Raw genomic sequence first — 20,449 nt, forward strand, 5'->3', positions numbered from 1 at the left:
ATCATAGAAAAAGGCTCAAGAGCATCAGTGACTGAGCTTTTAAATGTAATAGTAGCTATACATCTCCTTAATTGCTTCTCAAAAGCAAATTATATTATATTTTCCACTAGGTATAGGAACGTTAAGGAAATCTAACTTCAGATAGATAGGGTTATGTGTTCTTCTTTAAGTACAAAAGGCATCTTATTTGTTCTTTATTGGAATCATATCCACACATATCAGAAGATCCCATTCTTCCACAAAAATCCATTCCCGTTTTCTTCCTATGTCCAGTAGGATCCCTACTTCTGGGATCTCAGGCTATCTTCTATTTAAAAACAAGGTTCAGGTTTCATTTTAGCATTTTATGAAAGCAAGCAGCATGAATGTTACTAAATGTTCAAGTATTACAGGAAGCATTACATATTAGAAATATATATTTCTAAACACCATTATTCACATAACTGGCTACTGAAATGTTTCCTGAATATTCAGAAACACTTAATGCTTTCTCGTAAGCAGGCTGATTTCAGTCAACACCAATATCCCATAACATCACAAAAAAAGAAAGTTAATTCACATCAAATCCATATTTTGCATATAGGAAGGGCTTGAAAAATTACTTAGAATAAATATTCTAAACATAGATGGCTTTAAAAACATATCTGGCCATCCAGAAGACAATATAAAAATTTAAGAATCACATTATTCACTATTCAGCTGTCCTTCCACAATAACGGCTATTGTCATACTAATGGGAAATAATGCAACAGAGAAAGTAAATTTATCCTGTCAGTATCCTTTAAAAAATCCCACAAACTCATAACATCACAAACTTTGATACTCGAAGTGCAGCACGTATTTGCACTTACATCATGAGCCACAGCCAGTGCAAGTAACTAATAACAAGCTATGCATTTTACTACCAAATGCAACTTTCTTGTTCTGTCCTAAACACACTGCAAGCAAAAATGTTAGTCAAAATTGTTAACATTTCTGCTTCATTTCATGAGAAATGAATCAGTACTCTGGATTTTTGAAGGGGAGGATAGGGGTTAGTCTAACATTAAAACTGTTAGCTGATGCAATAAAAGTAAACATTCTAAGAATAAATACACTAGTTCCATTACTTTCCCAAAACAATCCAACATAATCTCCCACTTCTTTAATTTCTACTTTGTTCAACATTTGGAGAAAAACAATAGTAAAACATCAATAGCCTTTTTGTAGGGGTGTCTACATTAAAACCATTAAAAATTGTCATACACCTTAATTTCCTCTGTATATTAAGAAACCATCAAAACAAGTACAAACTGAATTACAATTGAGATACCTTAAAAAGGTACTTGGCTTGGGCAAGACCATCTCTTTTAAGATGTACTGACTTGCATCTGGTTTCAGCTATTTTAAATTGTATCAGCTTAACTTTTCCCTCAAGATACAGTCTGACATTTAATATCCTGTCCTAGTGTTTTGTATTAAGTTAAATATTGAATTCTGTCCCCTATTTATTCTCAACCATTATATTTTTTTCTGTGGGATATGTTAGTCCCATTAGAAAAGAATTCATTTGTGAGATCAGATGTGATTGTCCCAAGGATAGCGACTTTTTCTCAGCAATAGTCTTTTTGCCATTATTCAGTTTCAGAGATTGAAGTAATCTTTCAGTTGGACATGTCTTGTTTCCTGCTCACTTTATAAATTAGATTTCATTTTTAAAAGTTGGAAGGACTTGCAACATATCATCAGGGCATGAATTGGTGGAGAGTTTAATCCGTTTATTCATTAATTTCCCTTCAAAGGCTTTGCAACCATATATTTAGTTTTGTTATTCAAAAGAGAACTGAGCCTGAATAGTTCTGCTTGCTTTTTAAGTACAAAATGCCTAGCTTTGTTATGTTTTAGGAATAAACCATGTATTTTTATAAATTGTTAGAAGTAGACTTGATAATACCAGCAGTCCCTCAGCATCATATTGATTTTCAAATGCTGGAAAAACTGTTTGATCAAACACATATGTTAACATTATTAAACTTCTGACTATGTAATAAATCTTTCAACTGATCAATTTTTAAAATCACATTTTACAAATTTCATCTTCAATGCTGATTTAACAAATCAGGCAATCACCTTCTGTCTCCATTAGCAATCATGCTCAGTCCCCCAAATAAATCATGGTTTGGGCTTTTTAAGTAAGACTTCTGAGCAATTCCAAGACAAATACCTCCTCTCTCAACTTAGCTCTAAACTATGCTTTGAGGGTTTTTTGGTCTTTTTTGTTTTTGCAGCTGATGTTTAACAAAAGCTACTTTGCTTTTGTACATTTATTCCTTCTACAGCTCCTGTTGCAGCTTATAACACAGTAAGTTACAACACTACCCGTCATATCAGGTATATTACCAGTAGGTAGCAAATATTTAAGCAACTAACGTAACTACAAACTAATTATTAGGAAAAATCAGACTTTTTTTTAAGACCATAAATGGTCAGAGCACCACTTCTTCCCCACTTCTGAAAGAATATCAAATAAGCTCCTGCCTTACAGTATAGAAAATTGATGGTTACTAAATGACTAGTCTTCAGGTTTCCAAAACATATTCACTGAGGACCACTTAATAGATGAGAAATCTTTGTAAGAAGTACATAGGAAAAACCTGACCACAATGCTTGTAATGAGAGACTAACAACTTTCAAAATACAGATAGCTGCTTAGAGAAAAAAAGTTTCAGAAGTCTCTTACTCCAAAAAAAAAAAAAAGTTTTAGAGCAAAAATCTCATACAACTTTGAAAACAGAACTAAATTAAATTGCATGCTGCATGTTTAATTTCAATTGCAACAGAATATTTTAATATTCACCATTAAGAAGCTGCACCTGCATTTGCATTAGAAGGAAATAAGCTGCAAATTTATTGGAAGTCATTAGCAAGAGAGACTCTTTCAGTCACTGGAAATCAGACTCAATTTGAAGTAAAAGTGCATTCCCTGTTGAATTAAAAAAAGGAAAGCTATTTAAGCCTACACTGAAAAATTCAATAGTACTAAACTGTTGTGTGTATAACTCAGAATTTTAAGTAGTTCTTAAATGTGTGAAGATTTGCTGATAAAGTGTCTCCTACAATCTCTAGAGAGCAGACTGCATAAGATATTTGGTTCTTTTTGATACAAACATCTTCACAACTTTTTCTCCCAACCATGTACAGACAAACAACAGTTAAAATTCACAACCATTTGCCATGGTAAGTATTATAGTTCAAAAAGTGACATAAAAAATATTCCTATCAGGCATACATTGTATTTTTGCAAAAGAACCTTATTTAAATATAATGCAAATATTGAGAAAAAAATCCAGTTCTGTGACACCAACCCAGCGAAGCCTCGATTCCCACAAATTTGTGTTTCATGATTGTTTGACTGAAATATCTTAGTGTACTGTTCTAAGATACTTCAGTCAATCTATTTCAGAATTATTACAGTTCCAACCTCCTTCCACCTCTGGCCAAGGTTCAGAGAGCTAAGCCAACCAAAAGCTCACCCTATAAAAAAAGTGATTAGGTTCTTAATCAGCTTGAATCTTCCTGAACTCACTCAGGAGTCTGACAGCAGGAGAACCAGTGCCACAAGGTAAAGGCTAGGACCATGGCAGTTCAGATTTGTTCATCTTAAACTGCTGTAGAAAAACAGTCCAAAGAAGCACAAGCTCCCATCATAGCTTTTCTTCAATATAGTATTTCTCTCTTCTATGAGGAGTCCCTGGCAGTTGCATAAATGAGTAGTCAAAATGAAGTCTTTTCTGGGACACCAATAGGTTTTCCTTCCTCTTCTGTCTGCCTATTTTCAAGAAAACTGTAGGAATTTACTTATCTTTGAACTTTCCCCCATGCTGGCAAATTTGGTTGAAACAGGCCATTGTTATCACATAAGCTCTGCTTTCATAGAAAGCCAGACTGAAAAATAAAGATACACAACTGACATGATTTACTATTACTTCTCATTTCCCTCCTTCCAGTTTGACAAATTAAGCTTGAAATTGAGCAAAGAACAGAACTTTCATTACAGTTCAACAAGACAAAGTGTTTTGAAGTATCACTAATGGATTACAAGTCAAGCAAAATTATCTGCAGTGACTGAAAAAGCTATTACTGCTAACACAAAAAACACTCACTGAAAGAAGCTTCCACGCAATTGGACGAACTTGTTTGGGAATTCCAGACCAACTCAGTTTCCGTAATTCTTCTATCAAAAGAAAAATATATCATGAAAAAGAAGAAAAATATTACCAAACAACATTTACAATAATTATCATGTCTTGTTATAAGTCCAATGAAACCACAGTTATACAGCATTTCTACGGAATTAGGAAGATACAGGATAAATGCTAACCATAGGGATAGCGATGAGAATAGGCATTGAGTGCGATCAGGTAGCTTTTTGGAGTATTTCCCAGCATTATTTTTAATATACATGCCTCATTAATATGCAAGAGATACTCAGCCTTATTGTATAATACACTTATATGGATCCTAATCAAAAATGCAGTAAGTAGTTACATAAACAGAATGTTATTTCATGTTTGAATGCTGGAATTTAACTGATGTTACATTTTCATTCTTCGTGTTGTACTTCTTCCTCTGGAAAGCATTCTTCTTTCAAACACCAAGTATTTGAAAAAATCTGGGAGCCCTCAGCTCTGGTCCCTGTTTCCAGAGCTACTTATTTTATATTTGATAGAGTTAGATAAGTACAGAATAGTTAGGGCAACAGAAATTAGCAGGTAGGACTTACAGTAGCACTGCCATAATTGCATATTACCAAAATTCAAAAAGCTGAAGCATTAGCAGGGATTAAGCCACAAGGTCATTGTGAATGACAAACAGTAAAACAAGAAATGAAAGTGTTGCAGTCCATTCTACTCTTCAACGGTCTTACTCAGGCACATAAGTAAGCACACGGACTTCAACGGGCTTGAAAGCAAGTTTATGGTTGGTAAAATCATGCTCTCAAACTTGTGAAGTCTTTTAGTAAGATGATACATAATTATTAAAATTCATGTCTTCATAACATTAGCTCCTCTCTTACAAAGTATGTGATCATCCACAATTAACGTTAGCTCCCCAATTCCATGTATCCCACAGGTGTATGTTTCCAAAGGAAAATATTTACAAGAGAAAAAACACAGGAGCAGCAGCTCTCTGTGACTGATAAACAGAAATCAGCATATGCACTAAGTTACTCTGAGAGAAAGGTAGATCTCTAATAGCAAGCAAGGAAAATACCATATTAGATGTGGAATGTTATCATTAGCAAATTATTTTCACATAACATTTTCAACTAGTTTTAAATCAGGAAGGAAAACATACTCAACTGAAACCAGTGCAATATTTAACAAACACATTCAAAAAAAGGACTCTGTTTTAAAAGTGTATTGATGCTAAATAATTAAAGCATACAAAAAGAATTCTTAATTGGCAATTAAAGCTTCTCAGAGAAGCAACAACTAAAGAAAACAAAGAACTCCAGGAACCTGGAATGGGCAGTGTATTTTCTTGTCTATAATCTAAAAATGAAGTTACCTGATATTAAGAAGCTGAATTTTTACTTTAGCTATGTACTACAAAAAATGATACTTACAAAATCCATTTTGTCTTAAAATGCAATGACAGCATTAATATGAAGTTAAATAAATCATGACAAAAAATTTCCACTCAGATGAATTCATACTTCCATCTCTTCACTTACAAAAATACAGAGAAAGGAAAATGAGCCGGAGGCAGCAGTGAAAGACTATTATAGTCACAAGTAGGTGAGTGATTTTAGGATGGCATTTCAAACAAAGCAGGACTATCCCAAACAGACACGAACTTAGAAACAAGTATTGAAGTAAGAAAAACATTACAGTACTAGATATACACATATGCAACAAATTATGGTTTCCTTTCACTTTCAGCAGCAGGTTCAGCCAAGTCAATAGCAGCTGCACAGAGATCTCCCTTAGAGCAGCCAGGCCACATCATCAAAACCGAAGTAACACAGTGACCAGACACTGCCTCAAAAGGCTCAAAACACATCAGGAAACAAGAAAAGCAGAGAAAAGGAACAGACATTAAGAAATAAGATTTTAAAAGCCCATCATATCAAAGCATTTGGGTACCTCTGTTTCTCTAATCATGTTTTACCATCAATCAACATGGCAGATATGGAAGACTCCAAAAGTCTTCAAATCATCAAGGTCTTAACTAAGTTGTTTTAAGCAATCCAGTCTATAAAGTCCATTTAAGCAATCCCGTCCATTGTGTTTGCATTTAACAACAGACGTGATAGATTTAAACAAACCAAACCAAAATATATATATATATATATATATATATATGAAAATGTCTATCACGAGTCCTGAATCAAGTCTGATGAAAAAGGTTACTTTCTTATGATTTCAGTGAAACTGTCTTCAGTCTATACACTTTAAAATAATATTGTATCTGAAAAAATAAGTTTCATTAATAGTAGCTTTTCTTTTTTCTTGTCTCAGACCCTTGAAAGTTAGAGTACACTGAGTACACTTGAAAGAAAAATCTCCTAACTCATTTTTGATTTAAAACTATGGTTTGTAGTTTTGCTTTTATAAGAACTAATTTATATCTTTCCTATAAAAGAAGGAATATGAAGAGGTCAAGGTGAGATCTTGTTAAAGCAAGAGTACATAAATAAATCAAGGTTATTTACTGTCAGTACAAATTATATTTAGACTTATATTACTGTGTAAATGTACCAAAAATATCAGAATACCTAACAATTTAGGAATATCATATTGAGCATGATGAAAGATAAGTTCAGTCCTATACCTTGGGCATTCCAAAGACTAGAACACCAAATACTAAAGGGAAGAGTAGAAGAAGAGGTCAAGTATGGAGTGACTTATTTGATTTCCAGTAACTTAACATGTAAAGATTCCACAGCCACAGAATAGTATCTGCACTACTGCATTTAATGGTCACTAAGAGACCTATCTTTCCTGAACTTGTCTAATCACGTTTGAACCCATTCACACTTATGACATTCACAACATCCCATGGCAAAGAGTTCCAGAACTTTATTACGCGTTAAGCAAAAATCCTTCCTTTTAATGTCAGACTGACATGGAAGCCTGATTTATTTCCCATTATTCACTGCAAGAAATCCCTTTTCACATCTTTCATATCATTCATGATTTTATACATCTCTTATTTCTCTTCTCAATTATCTCCAAGCTAAAAAGCACTAATCTACTTAATGTCTTTTTACAACCACTGCATATTTCTGGTGATTTTTGGTTCCATTCTTGTACCTTTCCCAGATCTACTATAAAACTTGCATTTACATCCAAAGACCTCCAAGAATTTTAGAAACTATGTATAGGTATAGGTCTATTAGAACTTTATAAATGGAGAAAATAAATGGGTCCTCTGGAAAGACTGTACAAGAGAGACAAGTTTCCTAATGAAGTCTTAGACTTTAAGAAGTCCACACTTCCTATATTAAACTCTAAAATAGTCAAAATATAAAAATTAGGCTTTCAACTCGGGAATCCATAGGTCAAATGTACATCTGACATCAAAGAAACAAAAGCTACAAAAGATTAATGCTGAAGATTACCATTTGACTCTTTATAGGTACAATACAGTGAATTAATGTTGCTTTCAAACAATATATATCAGTTATCAAGTATTGAGAACTGGACACTGAAAATAATCTAGAAACAAAACTTGTTGACCATACAAAATACTGAATGATCAGGTTTTTACTGCATATTCAATTTAAAAGTTGATCTAACAAAGCTCAGTCTTTCAGAAGGCAGACTTACCAATGAAGTCTAATATTACAAATGTTTCAAAATATTCTTGCTTCAATATAGAACTCTCAACTTCAAGAACACACTATTAATCTTTGGAAAAAGTGTGTCATTAAAGTGTGTCCTTACTATCTTCACTTCAGCATGCCACTGGGCTCACAGTAATAATTTGATGATTAATCCTTAAGTTAAAAATAGCAGTTTAAAAGCCTTAATAAAGACTACAATATGCCATTGGTATGAACAATTTTTTTTTCCCTTTACCATTTTCAAAACATTAAATATTCAAACAACTTGAGCATCTCAGTAGCTTCCCATACGTTCTGAAAGCAGCCATGCTGCAATTTAAAGGGCATAGCGTCAACACTCCTGGCATCTGTTGCAACAGGATCAGAAAGAAGTCCATCCAGGCATAAATGCTTTCTCTACATATGCTCGACTGTTCTTCACTATGCACCTGGGACTCCTGTATGGCTCCCACCAGATGGTGAGGGCAGAGCTGAAACAAGCCCATCCAGCCACTGTGAGAGCATCAGCTGCACTGCTGTGGGACAGCACAAGGGTCAGGGCCCTGAACGCATCCCCCCAAGCCTTCCTTGGGGTTTGCCTGCCTGGGCTCAGGGCCATATTTCAGACAGTGCAGCTGGCAGCCTTGAACAGAGCTGTTTAAGACAGCTAGAAGCCTCCGTGAGGGCCACCCTACCTTCCCGTAGGAGCTGCTTTTAAGCTGAGGCTCTCACCCTTGGCTCCTGCTGTAATATTGCAGTTGTGTGCCCAGCCCTGAACCCCGCTGATCCGCAGTCACACCATGAACCACAGACTTGGCAGGTCCAAGGTCAAGCTGGAAAGTCTTGTCCTGGACTCGTCTGGGGATCTCGACTCTTGGTTAAACCTGGCCACCACCAAGGGACTCGCTCTGCTCACCTTGCTTGGGTGCCCTGTGACAGCCCCCTGTTGGGGAGGCCACTGCCCCTGTCTGCCTTGCTCGCAGGCTCTGCTCCGGCTCACTTCCCCTCAGAGAGAAATCTGCCCTTGCTGCTCCCTGGCGGCAGGACTATCAAGAAAGAATTTCTGATTTCCGTGCCTCCAGAATGATCACAGTGAATTACTAAAACACAGAGCTGTAACAAATTTTGAACCATAAAACTGTGTTTCAGGCTGCCTGTAAACTTCAGAAAGCAACATGAACATTCCAGTGCAGGTCATTACCACTTTCTTCATATATCTTAAGTACAGCATTTCTTCTCTGTCCCCGTGTGTTTGATTTGCCATCCTACTTCTTACATTGCTCTATACCTGTACGCTGAAGAACCTCCTGAAAGGCCCAGCCTCAATTTGACAAGTCTCATCTCATCCCTGTTTCTTAACCTTCAAGATACAGCTTGTTTTATTTAACAGTTCTTGTTGCTCCTTCTCTTTGTTGGCTTACAAAAAGTTTGAACAGGCTGAATGAATTCCAGATAATCATCAGAACTGCAGGTGAGTAAAATAGTAGGGCAGATGTCCAACAGAAAAGGGGCAAAAAACTTTGCAAAATCTGAGAAGACATTTGAGCAGTTTATGAAAAAGACCATCTGACACAGCTACCTCATACAGCAGATCCCTGGTGTTATCTACCTAGGAGTCTAAACAGCCATTTACTGCAACAAGAATGGCAATCAGAAAAATAAAATTTTATTCAGTTTCAGAGAGACAAGCTGTGGTACAGGATCAGTATATCACTAAATTATACTTAAATACACCAGGAGCCATAATTGCTTGCTGCAACTATTCTTGAAGCCATGTTACCACCTTCAAATTAGGCTATTTTCTGTCAGTAACTACAAACACCACAATGCTGACAGGGCTCCTAAAAATGAAGTCTAGAGAGCAAATTGTAGAAAATTTTATTTCATATGGACTTCATTATTTTTCATTAATTTTGAACATAATTTTTCTTCTGTAATAACATCTCACAAGAAAATTTTATCTTGAAGTTTTTGTTGAAAGAATGCTTTCCATGTCTTACAAATATCAACTTCTAAGATAATTTTGTAACTGTATTTGTATACAGTACACTGAAATCAGGAAAGGCAGTTGTAGAACATTAGTGTTTAAGCAAAAATATATGAAAATCAAAGAATCATCATTAGCCTCCAAAAAACAGTTAAAAGGTTTACAGTACTTCCGAACAATAAATATGCATAGGTGGAGGAAGCATGCAAGCATGCTTATATACACAACTCCAAGGAATCTAATTGTACCCAAGTAAATGCTTTCCTTCCTCAAGTATTTTATGAGCGCTGGAAGAATGTAGCATGGGCAAAAGAGCAATTACAGTAGCAAAAATCTGATACTATGAGAGTTTGGTGTGAACCAACATGTTAAAGAAACAATGAAAGCAGAACTTGTACAGACTATAAACACTAAGAGACAGGGTGAACTTTAAATTGAACTCCATATCACACATTTGCACAATAAATATACTTCATCATGAGCATGCTGTCACTGAAAACATGAGGGATTCAATGGGAAAGAGATAAAATAAGTAAAGGAGTTTCACTGATATTAAATAAAAAGTAGCATCTGAATTTCACTAATACTAAATAAGAAATAACACCCAGAGTTGTCTGTTCAAGATAGAAATTTAGGTTTGGGCACGGAGACATATTGACAGCAAACCCAGAGAGACTGGATGATGATATACTGAGGAGTGAAAATAAAAAGCACTTCTAAAAATCAAAGCACTAAGGGACATCTGGAACAATGAAAAAAGCCACTGATGGATTCTGAAGAAAACTTAAGAATATGCAAGATCCAAAAAAGTGTGGGCTTCACCAAGTATAGCTTCAAAGAAAAAAAAAAAAGCAAAAAAAAAAACAAACAAAAAAGAACAGATGGACACTGTTGAGGTCAAAACCAAGAAACAGGAATTTTTTTTTACATCGGAAAGAGATCAGAAACAGCTTGCCACTTTAAAACAGAACAGAAGTGTGAGAATATGATTATAAAGGGTGAACTTTTTGTTCTTGGCGATTTGTTCTTTACTGGCGATGGGTTTGTGGGGTTGCATTTCAGGATTTTGTGAGGGGATGAAGGTGGTGGTAAGCAGAACGAAGTACAGAGAAATATCAGAACTGAGACATTTTTAAGTGGTATTAAGTGACCATCTTTAGAAGGTCCTGTTATTTGGCCTTAAATAGAAACTTTTCTAGAAAAGAGTTAAAAAAAATCTTTGCATTCCAAGAACAGAAACAACTAGTTTCATAATAGATATCTGAGATCCAAGAACATGGTTGCAATTAAAAGGCAAATTTGTAAATTTATACACTACAATTTTAGGTCATTCCAGTTTAGTAATTTTCTCTATACAGAAGATGGATCCATTAATCTGATTTATAGGCAATTTCGAAACAAAAGCAGACTAGACACAATTCTAACATTGCAAGCTCTCAATAATTGTCAAGACCACAAACTACCATGTATTGTTATAATATTGACAATGAATGACTGGAGGAGCCATAAAAATTACAGTATCATTATAAATAATATTTCAATACCCATCTTGTTATGGAGCAGTGAGTCCATAACAGGCCTGGAATAGGCACTAACACACTGCTATCAGGATGCTCAACCTGTCAAGGTACTCCCGTGCCAACCAGGGAAGCCCCCTGTTCTCCCGCCCAGTTCTCCTGACCGCAGAGGCAGGTTTGACTCACGTGGCATGGTTATAACAACAATATTGTTAGACTCCAGCTGCAATGACCAAACGCAGGGCTGCCCAACAGGTACTCCAGGAAAGGACTGGTCACGGGATTACATACCTTATTATCCTTTTTTCCCCATTACTTGACCCTCCTTTTTCACCATCCTACCTCCTTTTCTCCACCACAGTCTCTTCCCAAACAAATAACCCACTTCAAATATTTTTTCCCCTGTTGGTCCCAGTTTTGCTACAACCATACCCAAATTCAGTATTTCTTTGGTTACCTAGGCACTGTTGGTCTTGTGAGACCGTACTTCCCCATGTGTTCCCAATGCTCCCCTCAAAGTCTCTGCGCTGTTTGGATATTTCTCACATAATTCCCCCTTTACTACCTGTGAAATCCAGGCATTCCTCCTTGTGCTATCTGCAACTTTGTCAGCTTCTCACACTGTTATTCGTTATGTTCAGCAATTTCTTATGTCACGTCCATTAGTTCTCCATGTCCTAGTCAGTTAGCTCAGCCTCCGGCCAGGGCCAAGTCAAGTAGTGGGCCTGCAAACCTAACGCATCTGCAAGAAGTTTTAATTCCACCATGATTAGATGTAAAGTAAATCTCTGAGCTACCAAGCACTAAAATGTAGGTAGTAGTAGCACTGCCTATATCCCTCTAAAAACAAAAAAGGCTGGAATCAATCAGAATAAAAAAAAGGCAAATCACGCATATAATATTAAGAACTACATTAGAAAAATGGTATTTTGTACAGCCTATGATTAACAAAAGAAGAGAGAACATCTGCCTTAACTAAACACAACATCATCTACAAATTATATACATTTTCCCTCCATTACAGAACATGATTATAAGCTCCAGGGTTGGTTTAATAAAAATGAAGGCCCCAGGGCTTCGAAAGCAAGCGTTCTACAGCTGTGCATACTACTGCTCCACCAGCCATTGTGCTGTATTTATGCATATGTATGATTTACCTTTCTAATCTATTTGTCACTGGTAGTCTGGCTGAAAGGAAACAGATCTTTTACATTTATTTATAACTTTTTAATACAATCATTTTGCTAAAGTTGCAAGTTTTGGCTACTGTAACAAAAGCACACCATTTATAAACTATGCTATAAGCATAGTATATGCAGCAAATAGAAAATAAGCTGCAACTCAGAAACTGCTTTTGTTACTTAAAGTAACAACATTTTCTCTTTCTCCTTCATTCTTGCTCTATATTCCATTGAACACTCTTGTCAATCACATTATTGATTTTTTTTTCCCCCCTCCCTTAGCTCCACCCAAATAGGAGTATATGCACAAATATACCTTCAGTACAAACCTCTCAAAAACATCCACCCATATAAAGGAAGAAAAAAAATGTAAATTTACTGTCAGAATCAAATAACATGGAATAAATGATGAAGTCAGTGACAGATCATTCAGAATAAAGATTACTCTTAAGTAGCTCATTTAATACTAAAGATAGTCACCATGCAAACAAATCTGAATATAGCTTATTCTAGTAAAACTTTCTACCCTCTGATGCAGCTGAGTTTTCCTTCTGTGTTCAGGAGGTAGCAAGGATAACTTTGACATCAAAGAGTTTAAATAAAATAGCACTATTTCAAATGAAACCTCCACTTCTAGGCTAAATATAAACATCTATTTGCAGCAGTCAATGAACTAAGGTTTCTTGACTTAAAAAAGAAATAAAATAAAATAAAAAATAATGTTGGTTTTAGGCACGTTTCCATTCTTGACAATATTCTGCACTCAAGATAGATTTCCTTTAATTGGGGATAGCCTGAATTGTTGTGCAGTTCCAAATAAGATGCATATCCCACAAAGTTAGGTTTCAAAGGCCTGCTCTTTTTGGAAGAAAATCTAAGCACAGGAGAGTAAAAATGTACATCAAGAACAAAGTGTTATTGAAATGATTTTCAAGAAGTCAGCCCCAACTGATTTTCATTGTAGAGTAAATAGATGATCAGTCTGAAATTCAAAAATAAACCTGTTTACTCTACATACAGCTTCAAAATAAGGTGTCTAAAACAGTGCTTATTTCTGTCTCAAGTGGAAAAGGGGTAAGGACTGAGACTGAAAAACAGAATACACAAAACACTAGGTGAAGAGAAAGCAGACTATTCATTCACCTTTGACTTCACGCTAGCTAGTCTGCTGCAAGTAAACAAAATTTAATGAAGTGTCTTCCATTTACATTTGCTCCCTTTCTCCGAAGGGGAGCATCTGATTCACAGTCAATTTTAAAAAGAACACATCAAAAAAGGTATAATTACATCCTCAGTTTTTTCAATATCATTGATTTCACAGCCAATATTTTATGGGATTTAATTGAGAAAAGACTGTTGATATGTGGTGTTATACTGATCCTTTGTTTTATGTGATACCTAAAACAGCAGGGATTTGCAATCTGATATTTGTGTCTGTCCTGCAGAAATATGCAAAAAAAAGCAGAAAAATAGAGATGATGCTGGTAACTCCCAGCCTCCAGCCATTTGTCATTCAGGCAGAAGTAGTGTTTTTGTATTTAACAGCTCTCTGGGTTTTTCCTCACTTACATAAGCCTTTTGAATCCATATAAACTTTTAGCAGCCATTACATCCTGCGACAAGGAGCTACATAACAAATATTTAACACTGTGTGAAGAGAAAATCTTTTGAACCCAGTCATATTATCTAGATGTTCCTGCTTCTTGCCTTGGAAGAAAGAGTGAAAAACTGCCCCCTACTTTCTGCAAATCACTCACTATTTGTGGGTCAATTTGAGAGTTGTTCCCTCTCTGCCACGCTGAAGAATCCTAGCCTGTTTAACCAGTCCTGTAGAGAAGCCATTCCACACCTTTAATCACCTTTTTCTAAACCTTTTTTCTATAACCTTTCTGAGATGAGGGATGAGAACTGCACACACTACTCAAGATGAAGTTTGACCAATGACTCGGAGCAGCATAGCAATGATTGCAGTTTTGTTCTGTTTCTTTCCTAATAATTTCTAGCTGAATTCTAGCTGAATGAATATCATCTAGCCCTGGCAATTTTGTTCATTTTCCCTAAGTTTCACAACATAAAACTTTTATTTGAAACAGATCCTCTGACCAGTTCTCCATAAAGTACGATTCTGGGCCAGAAACCTCCTCACATTCTTCCACACTGAACACAAATTTAAAAAAAAAATTGTTTATGTTCATCTGCCATAGCCTTATCTTCTCTAGATGTCTTTTTATACCTGGATTGTAAATTGGTCCTACCGAATCTTTGGCAATGCTCCCACTCCTGACATATTTGAGAAAAAAAACTATTGCTAGTTTTTATACCTTTTGCAAGTTGTCTCTCAAATGCGCTCGCTCTCTCTCTCTCTTAAAAAAAGACATGCTTCCATGCATTTAGCTTGACAGGATTTATATTCTGTTCCACTCTCCTCATTCGACACAAAACTTTACCTTTTTGGAGGCTGTCTTCTTGCATTTAATAGCCTCCCTTACTTTGTTCTCAGGCCATACAAGACCCTTTGAATTTTCTCAAGGCTTTTGTTTTTGTTTTGCTTTTATAAGTGACACAGTATTTGTTTTCAGTATGGTAACAGTTGGGCAGGCAGATGACTGCATATTTCAGAATTAAGTCAATGCCATCACACAGTCATTAGCACTGGGTACCTGATAATTACATTTTTTCACAGACATTGACTGCTGTCCTATATCCTCCACAATTCCAGAAACTCAGATTACACCAGAAGTCATATAAAATTTGGTCTTAATTTTTCACTACAGTGAGTTCAACAAGCATTTTGCCAGTGACAAATAGTACACAATATAACTGAAAGAGGCTAGCCAACAATTTCTATCAGGTGTAGTAGCAAGTTTTCGTGACTATTACCCAAAAAGCATACCGCTTGACCTTCACACACGGCAACCGCTACCGCATCCATTCACAGCATGCTCTCCTCTGATGGTTCAGCTGCACTGAGACAAGAATCCTGCCCTTCCCAACAAGGATTACAACAGCAGCAATGAGGCTATTCCTGGAACTCTCAATATTATAACATAAACTGAAAATGCTTCTAGTGACAAGAGAGGCAAGAACAAATGAAGCATGTGTGCAGAATACCATTTTAAATGTACATGTAAATTTTTCAGTGAAATGAGGTTCTAATAATACTGACAAAATACATGCATTACATGTATATCTTATTTGAAACACATGCATATTTTTTACAGCAAGCGTAACAATGTTTTTAAAATGGGCTTTATTCTTAATGCTAGGTCACTTAGTAATACCAAATGGTAACAAAGTCATATGGGGTGGGGGGTTAAAAAAAAAAAAAAAAAAAAAAATCAGCCTTTGACTTGTGACACAGCTTTTGAACAGATCAAGCGCAACTCTGAAGCCAGCTGTACATTATACATCAGCCATGGCGGCTAGGCTGTTACATGGGAACTGCTGGTTAATCTGAATTCTTACTGTGAGGAAAAGCAGGCTTCAACAGCCCAGTTAATATTCCCTGGTTGCCCTGGGTCTCAGCTCCATTACTTGCGATAGCACAGCCAATTATCCCACCCTAGCAAATTGCTTCCAAGGGTTTCTCGTCCTTTGACTCTATAAGATGTGCTGCATTTGCTTAGCTACATAAAAATACTGATGTGAAGACTTGCTACCTTGATGCAAGATCTGAACTTCCCCAACTGAAAAATGAATCATTTTATTAGCAAATTATTTATTTCCATTCAACTTCTCATTTACTACTCAAAATATTTATCTACAGCTAGATACTGCTAGAATGGAGTAGACCAGGCATCACAGAAACACATCATAAATCAAACATGGCAAGGGAAAAATTGCCTCACAGAAAAGGGGTAAAACTGTATTATTAAAATTTCTAAAATAGTTGCGCATCAGTTTGTCTTGTACCAGAACATTAACAATCACAATTTTTAGCACAAAGTACAAGACAACAGCAGAGCTGTAGCTAAAAGACCAGCCTTACTTTGCTTTAAGTCCTTAAATACCATAGGTATCACCTAAACAGCAATGTAGTTATAGCCTTCTGCTGACTCAGTCTATGGTTTTCTGCAATAAGCCATAATTTCTACCAACTCATTTTAAATAAGGCAATCTGTAGCATCTCACACAATGGTAAATATTAAGATACAAAAGAATCTGGGGAAAACTGGCTGTAGTGATAATTAAATTCACTTGGATTCTTGTTGGGCTTTTTTTTTTTTCCCCTCTCCCCACTTTTCCTCTCCTCTCCCCCCCACCCCTGCCTTTATTGTCAGGGGCACAGCACAGCAACAACAATGAAACACAGTTTCAAGATTTTAGGTTAGTTTCAAATATTTTATATTGCATAGACAAATACGATTGTTGAGTAAATTAAAAGACGTTAAAGAACAATGAGATACCTAACAGAATATTTTCAAAGGCACAAGTGGAAATTTAAGTATCCACTTCATACTGAACTTCAATGGAACTATCAGATACTTTCTACAACTCTTCAAACATAAATGTTCAGATTGTGATATCAGAAACAAAAGCACTGGTACCACTAATAAGAACTAATTAGATTTATATACACAGATGAAAAAAGGGGGGGTTCTTTTTTGTGCTGCTTCTTTGATTTTAAGAAAGGTTGTTTCATGACTGTTAACATCATCATAAGAAAGGGGGTAAAAAAGTAGAATTTCTCTAACATTCAAATTAATAGCTTGAAAGATCACATGACATGCCAATTTCTACATTCCCCCCCCCAAAGTTGGATTTCACATGAAAGGCCTTGAGTCAACTTTTCTCATATATCAAGATGAAAATTTTCAAATATGGCATCAGTTAACTAGAAAGTTCTTAAGTCCCCAACTTATCTGACAATCCAACTTGCCACTCTGGAGGTTGAAGATGTTAAAATGGTCTTTGATTGCTCTCCTGCTCTGAAAATGGAAGAAAATTCTCTGTGAACTACCATGCTAGCAACATTATCACCATCTGGTCCCACAAATGCTGTTTTAGAACATTTTCCAAAAGCTATGAAAATAGAATTAAAAATATCCTAATCCTAAAATATTTTTACTTTTTCTATTTTTGCTTACTTTTTAATTAGCTTGGAGACAACCTGACCTTCTATTCTTTAAATAGCTTGCCTTCCAAGCCATCCCAAGTGCACAAGTACTGATGCAGATCACAGAGGGAAGCCACAAGAAGTTCCTTAGACATAAGATAGCTATAAATAAAGCCTCAGAGGACACTTAGTACAGTAGATTTTGCATTCTGTGAACAAGAGTTCAGGCAGAAAGTCACCAGGTATGAACTGCAAAATGCATATTGACAAAGTTCCATTAACAAAAAAAAGCCCCGATATAAAATCCTCACTATATAGGAAGAAGTTAACACTGAACACTAGAAATTAAATTTGATATAGACTGAGTTTCCCAGATGTGAATTTTGTTGTTGCTGAAATTCAAAACTTACACTGCCTTGGACAACAAAATGATGAAAACATCAATGATTAGATGATGAACTAAATGACACAGGCATGCACTGGCAACCCAAACCGATAAATGGTAGCAATCCTAAGCCAGAATGTCCGTCATCAAAGGGGAATCTAGTCTCGGAGTGTGTTAAATCAGCGCTGCCTTCTATGGGTCATACACATCAGACCGCTGTTACCAAACAAAATATTGCACAGTGTTTAGATGAACATTATGCATCACAATTGGTTCCAGAACAGATAAATAGCCGAAAAGCCTTTGGTTTTTTTGGTTATAGCACATTAAAGTACCTTAAAAAAGAAAAAAAATCTAATCTTAAAGTTTTGCAGTAGGTAACACAGCTATGCAAAACTATGACTAGAAATGCAATTATGTTTACACTAGTGCTAAAGAGTAAACTTTTAGATAGTATTTTAAAAGAATGAAGATCACCGACACAGAGAAAGGCTTAAACACCACCCAGTAGAAATAATATATAGTACTTAGTATAAAACATACATTACTTACGTTAATGCACAATGTACAAACCTCCTCTGACCAAACAATTTCCAACAAGGAAAAATATAACTATGGTCTTTCTCTAATCACAGCCTAGTCTCAGTAAGCAGCCTAGGCTCATTCCAGGCTATCTTAAATAAGCAAAATCAGTAGAATATAAAGGAACCAGCCACAAAATTTGTCTGTATGGCAAATGCAGAATCAGTGCCCAATGCTCAAAATGAAGAGTCTGGATGCAGGGTGTGTTCAAATTCTGAAATTTTTACTCTTCCATTATTGCTAATAATTAAGGCAAGGAATGAATACAAATATCCATTTTTACTTGATATAACTCCTTTGAAGGGAACATTCCTATAACTCCTGTTCAAATGCAACTAGATTCTTTTTTCCTTCAGTAGTTTCTTTTAAAAATAAATAAATAAATAAATCTAGTTAGTAATACCATTAATTTTGTCCAGAAAAATGGGATTCAGTGCAACAGCATGGCAGGGAAGGAAAGTGGGGAAGACGCAAGAATTTTTGTTAACTAAGGTTTCCTCTACATTGATTTCTGTAATTTTTGCATAGCTGTGGGAATGGTTAATGTTTTACAAATAAACTTAATCTTATTTGTTCTTCCAAACAAACATGAACTTATCTCTTGAAAAAAATCACTCTCTCCCCACTACTGGTTTTCATTGCATTCACAGCTTTGATATCCCGTTTTCATTCACAAAAATACCTCATCCAAGCTGGTACCCCTTCAAAATATAGCATACAGCTCTGAAGAGAAGACTTTGTATTATTAAAGGATATATATAATATATATAAAATATTTCCATGTCTGTGGAATGGCATATCCATGGCATCATGGATATGTCTTTTTTTTTTAAATTAGTCTTTGGCTACAAGAGTGTTCTAGATTTTGTTTTTAATAAAACCAAACAGGAAAGACTGGAATTGGGGACAAACAAAGAACAAATCTAACGTTACCATATTTCCACTGTACAGGGTACAAATAGCCTCCAACCACACAGTAAGTTTATTAATTTCTAACTGCTTAGGATATAGCAGTATAGAAGTACAGATGTGAAGATGTAGCTCTCAAACTTGGAAACCGCTGTCATGCCAAAAACTATTTGGCTATAGAAGTCTACCTCATAATTGGCAATCCTTTAAAAAAGGCAATAGAAGAAATCCATCCTTAACCAAGACTTTGAGAATATTAAAAAAAAAAGTACTTGCACTTATATTTGGAGCTTGTCCTCAATTTAATACCTAATTAAGCATTAAACTATTTGTCATTAGTTGAAGGGTTACATTTTCCCTAGTCAAAGAGCAATTTCAATTTATTGTCATTACACTAACGCCTTTCCTTTGTAGATTTCCCAAGGAATCTGCTGTCCTAGTTATGAACTGGAGAACATGCTGCCCAGCACAGATTTCTACAGAGGAGTTTTAATGTCACCCAGAAATCACACACACGTTTTCAATTAAGATTTTACTGCAAAATACCATTGCTTCAATATAATTAACATTTTCTCAAAATTCCAGAACAATAAAGTACCCTATTATAAATTATTTTGAAAACGAGAAGTTATAAAATAGTCTTATCACAGATCTTACTACTTGCCAAAAATATAAGCTCTGAAGTAAGTTCATCCTATTGGTTCAGTTCTGAAATAAGCCAGATCTAAGAGTAGTAGTTGTAAAATCCTTCCTCTAAGCCCTGTCTCAGATTGAAAGGAAATTTTCAGAAGCAACGCTTCAAACTCCAGTTACTACTCTTTCTTTCAGCTGTCCTGTTGTTTTACATAATTCTGTGACCAGCAAGTATCAAAATATTTACCTCCCCCTATAAATTTTAGGTCAAAAAATCTCCATTTGCTAGCACTAGTCAATTGTCACTTCTCCTTCGGAAAAAACATTTAATTTTTGCAGAAACACTGATGGGTTAGTATGTCCAACTATGAAGGGATAATATGGTATGT

At 35.6% G+C, this 20,449-nt stretch overlaps 1 protein-coding gene across 5 annotated transcripts in view; it reads right to left on the reverse strand.

The window, feature by feature from the left end:
* TBC1D22A (TBC1 domain family member 22A) overlaps window positions 1-20,449 on the reverse strand; it is a 200,173-nt gene that overhangs the window by 158,387 nt on the left and 21,337 nt on the right. For all 5 annotated transcript variants that reach the window (XM_067315862.1, XM_067315871.1, XM_067315852.1 and 2 more), the window contains exon 5: window positions 4,143-4,213. In XM_067315862.1, the coding sequence (XP_067171963.1) occupies window positions 4,143-4,213 (71 nt within the window). The remainder of the gene's footprint in view (window positions 1-4,142; window positions 4,214-20,449) is intronic.

The sequence above is a fragment of the Apteryx mantelli genome, chromosome 1, assembly GCF_036417845.1.
Source record: "Apteryx mantelli isolate bAptMan1 chromosome 1, bAptMan1.hap1, whole genome shotgun sequence".
NCBI classification, from domain to species: Eukaryota; Metazoa; Chordata; class Aves; order Apterygiformes; family Apterygidae; genus Apteryx; species Apteryx mantelli.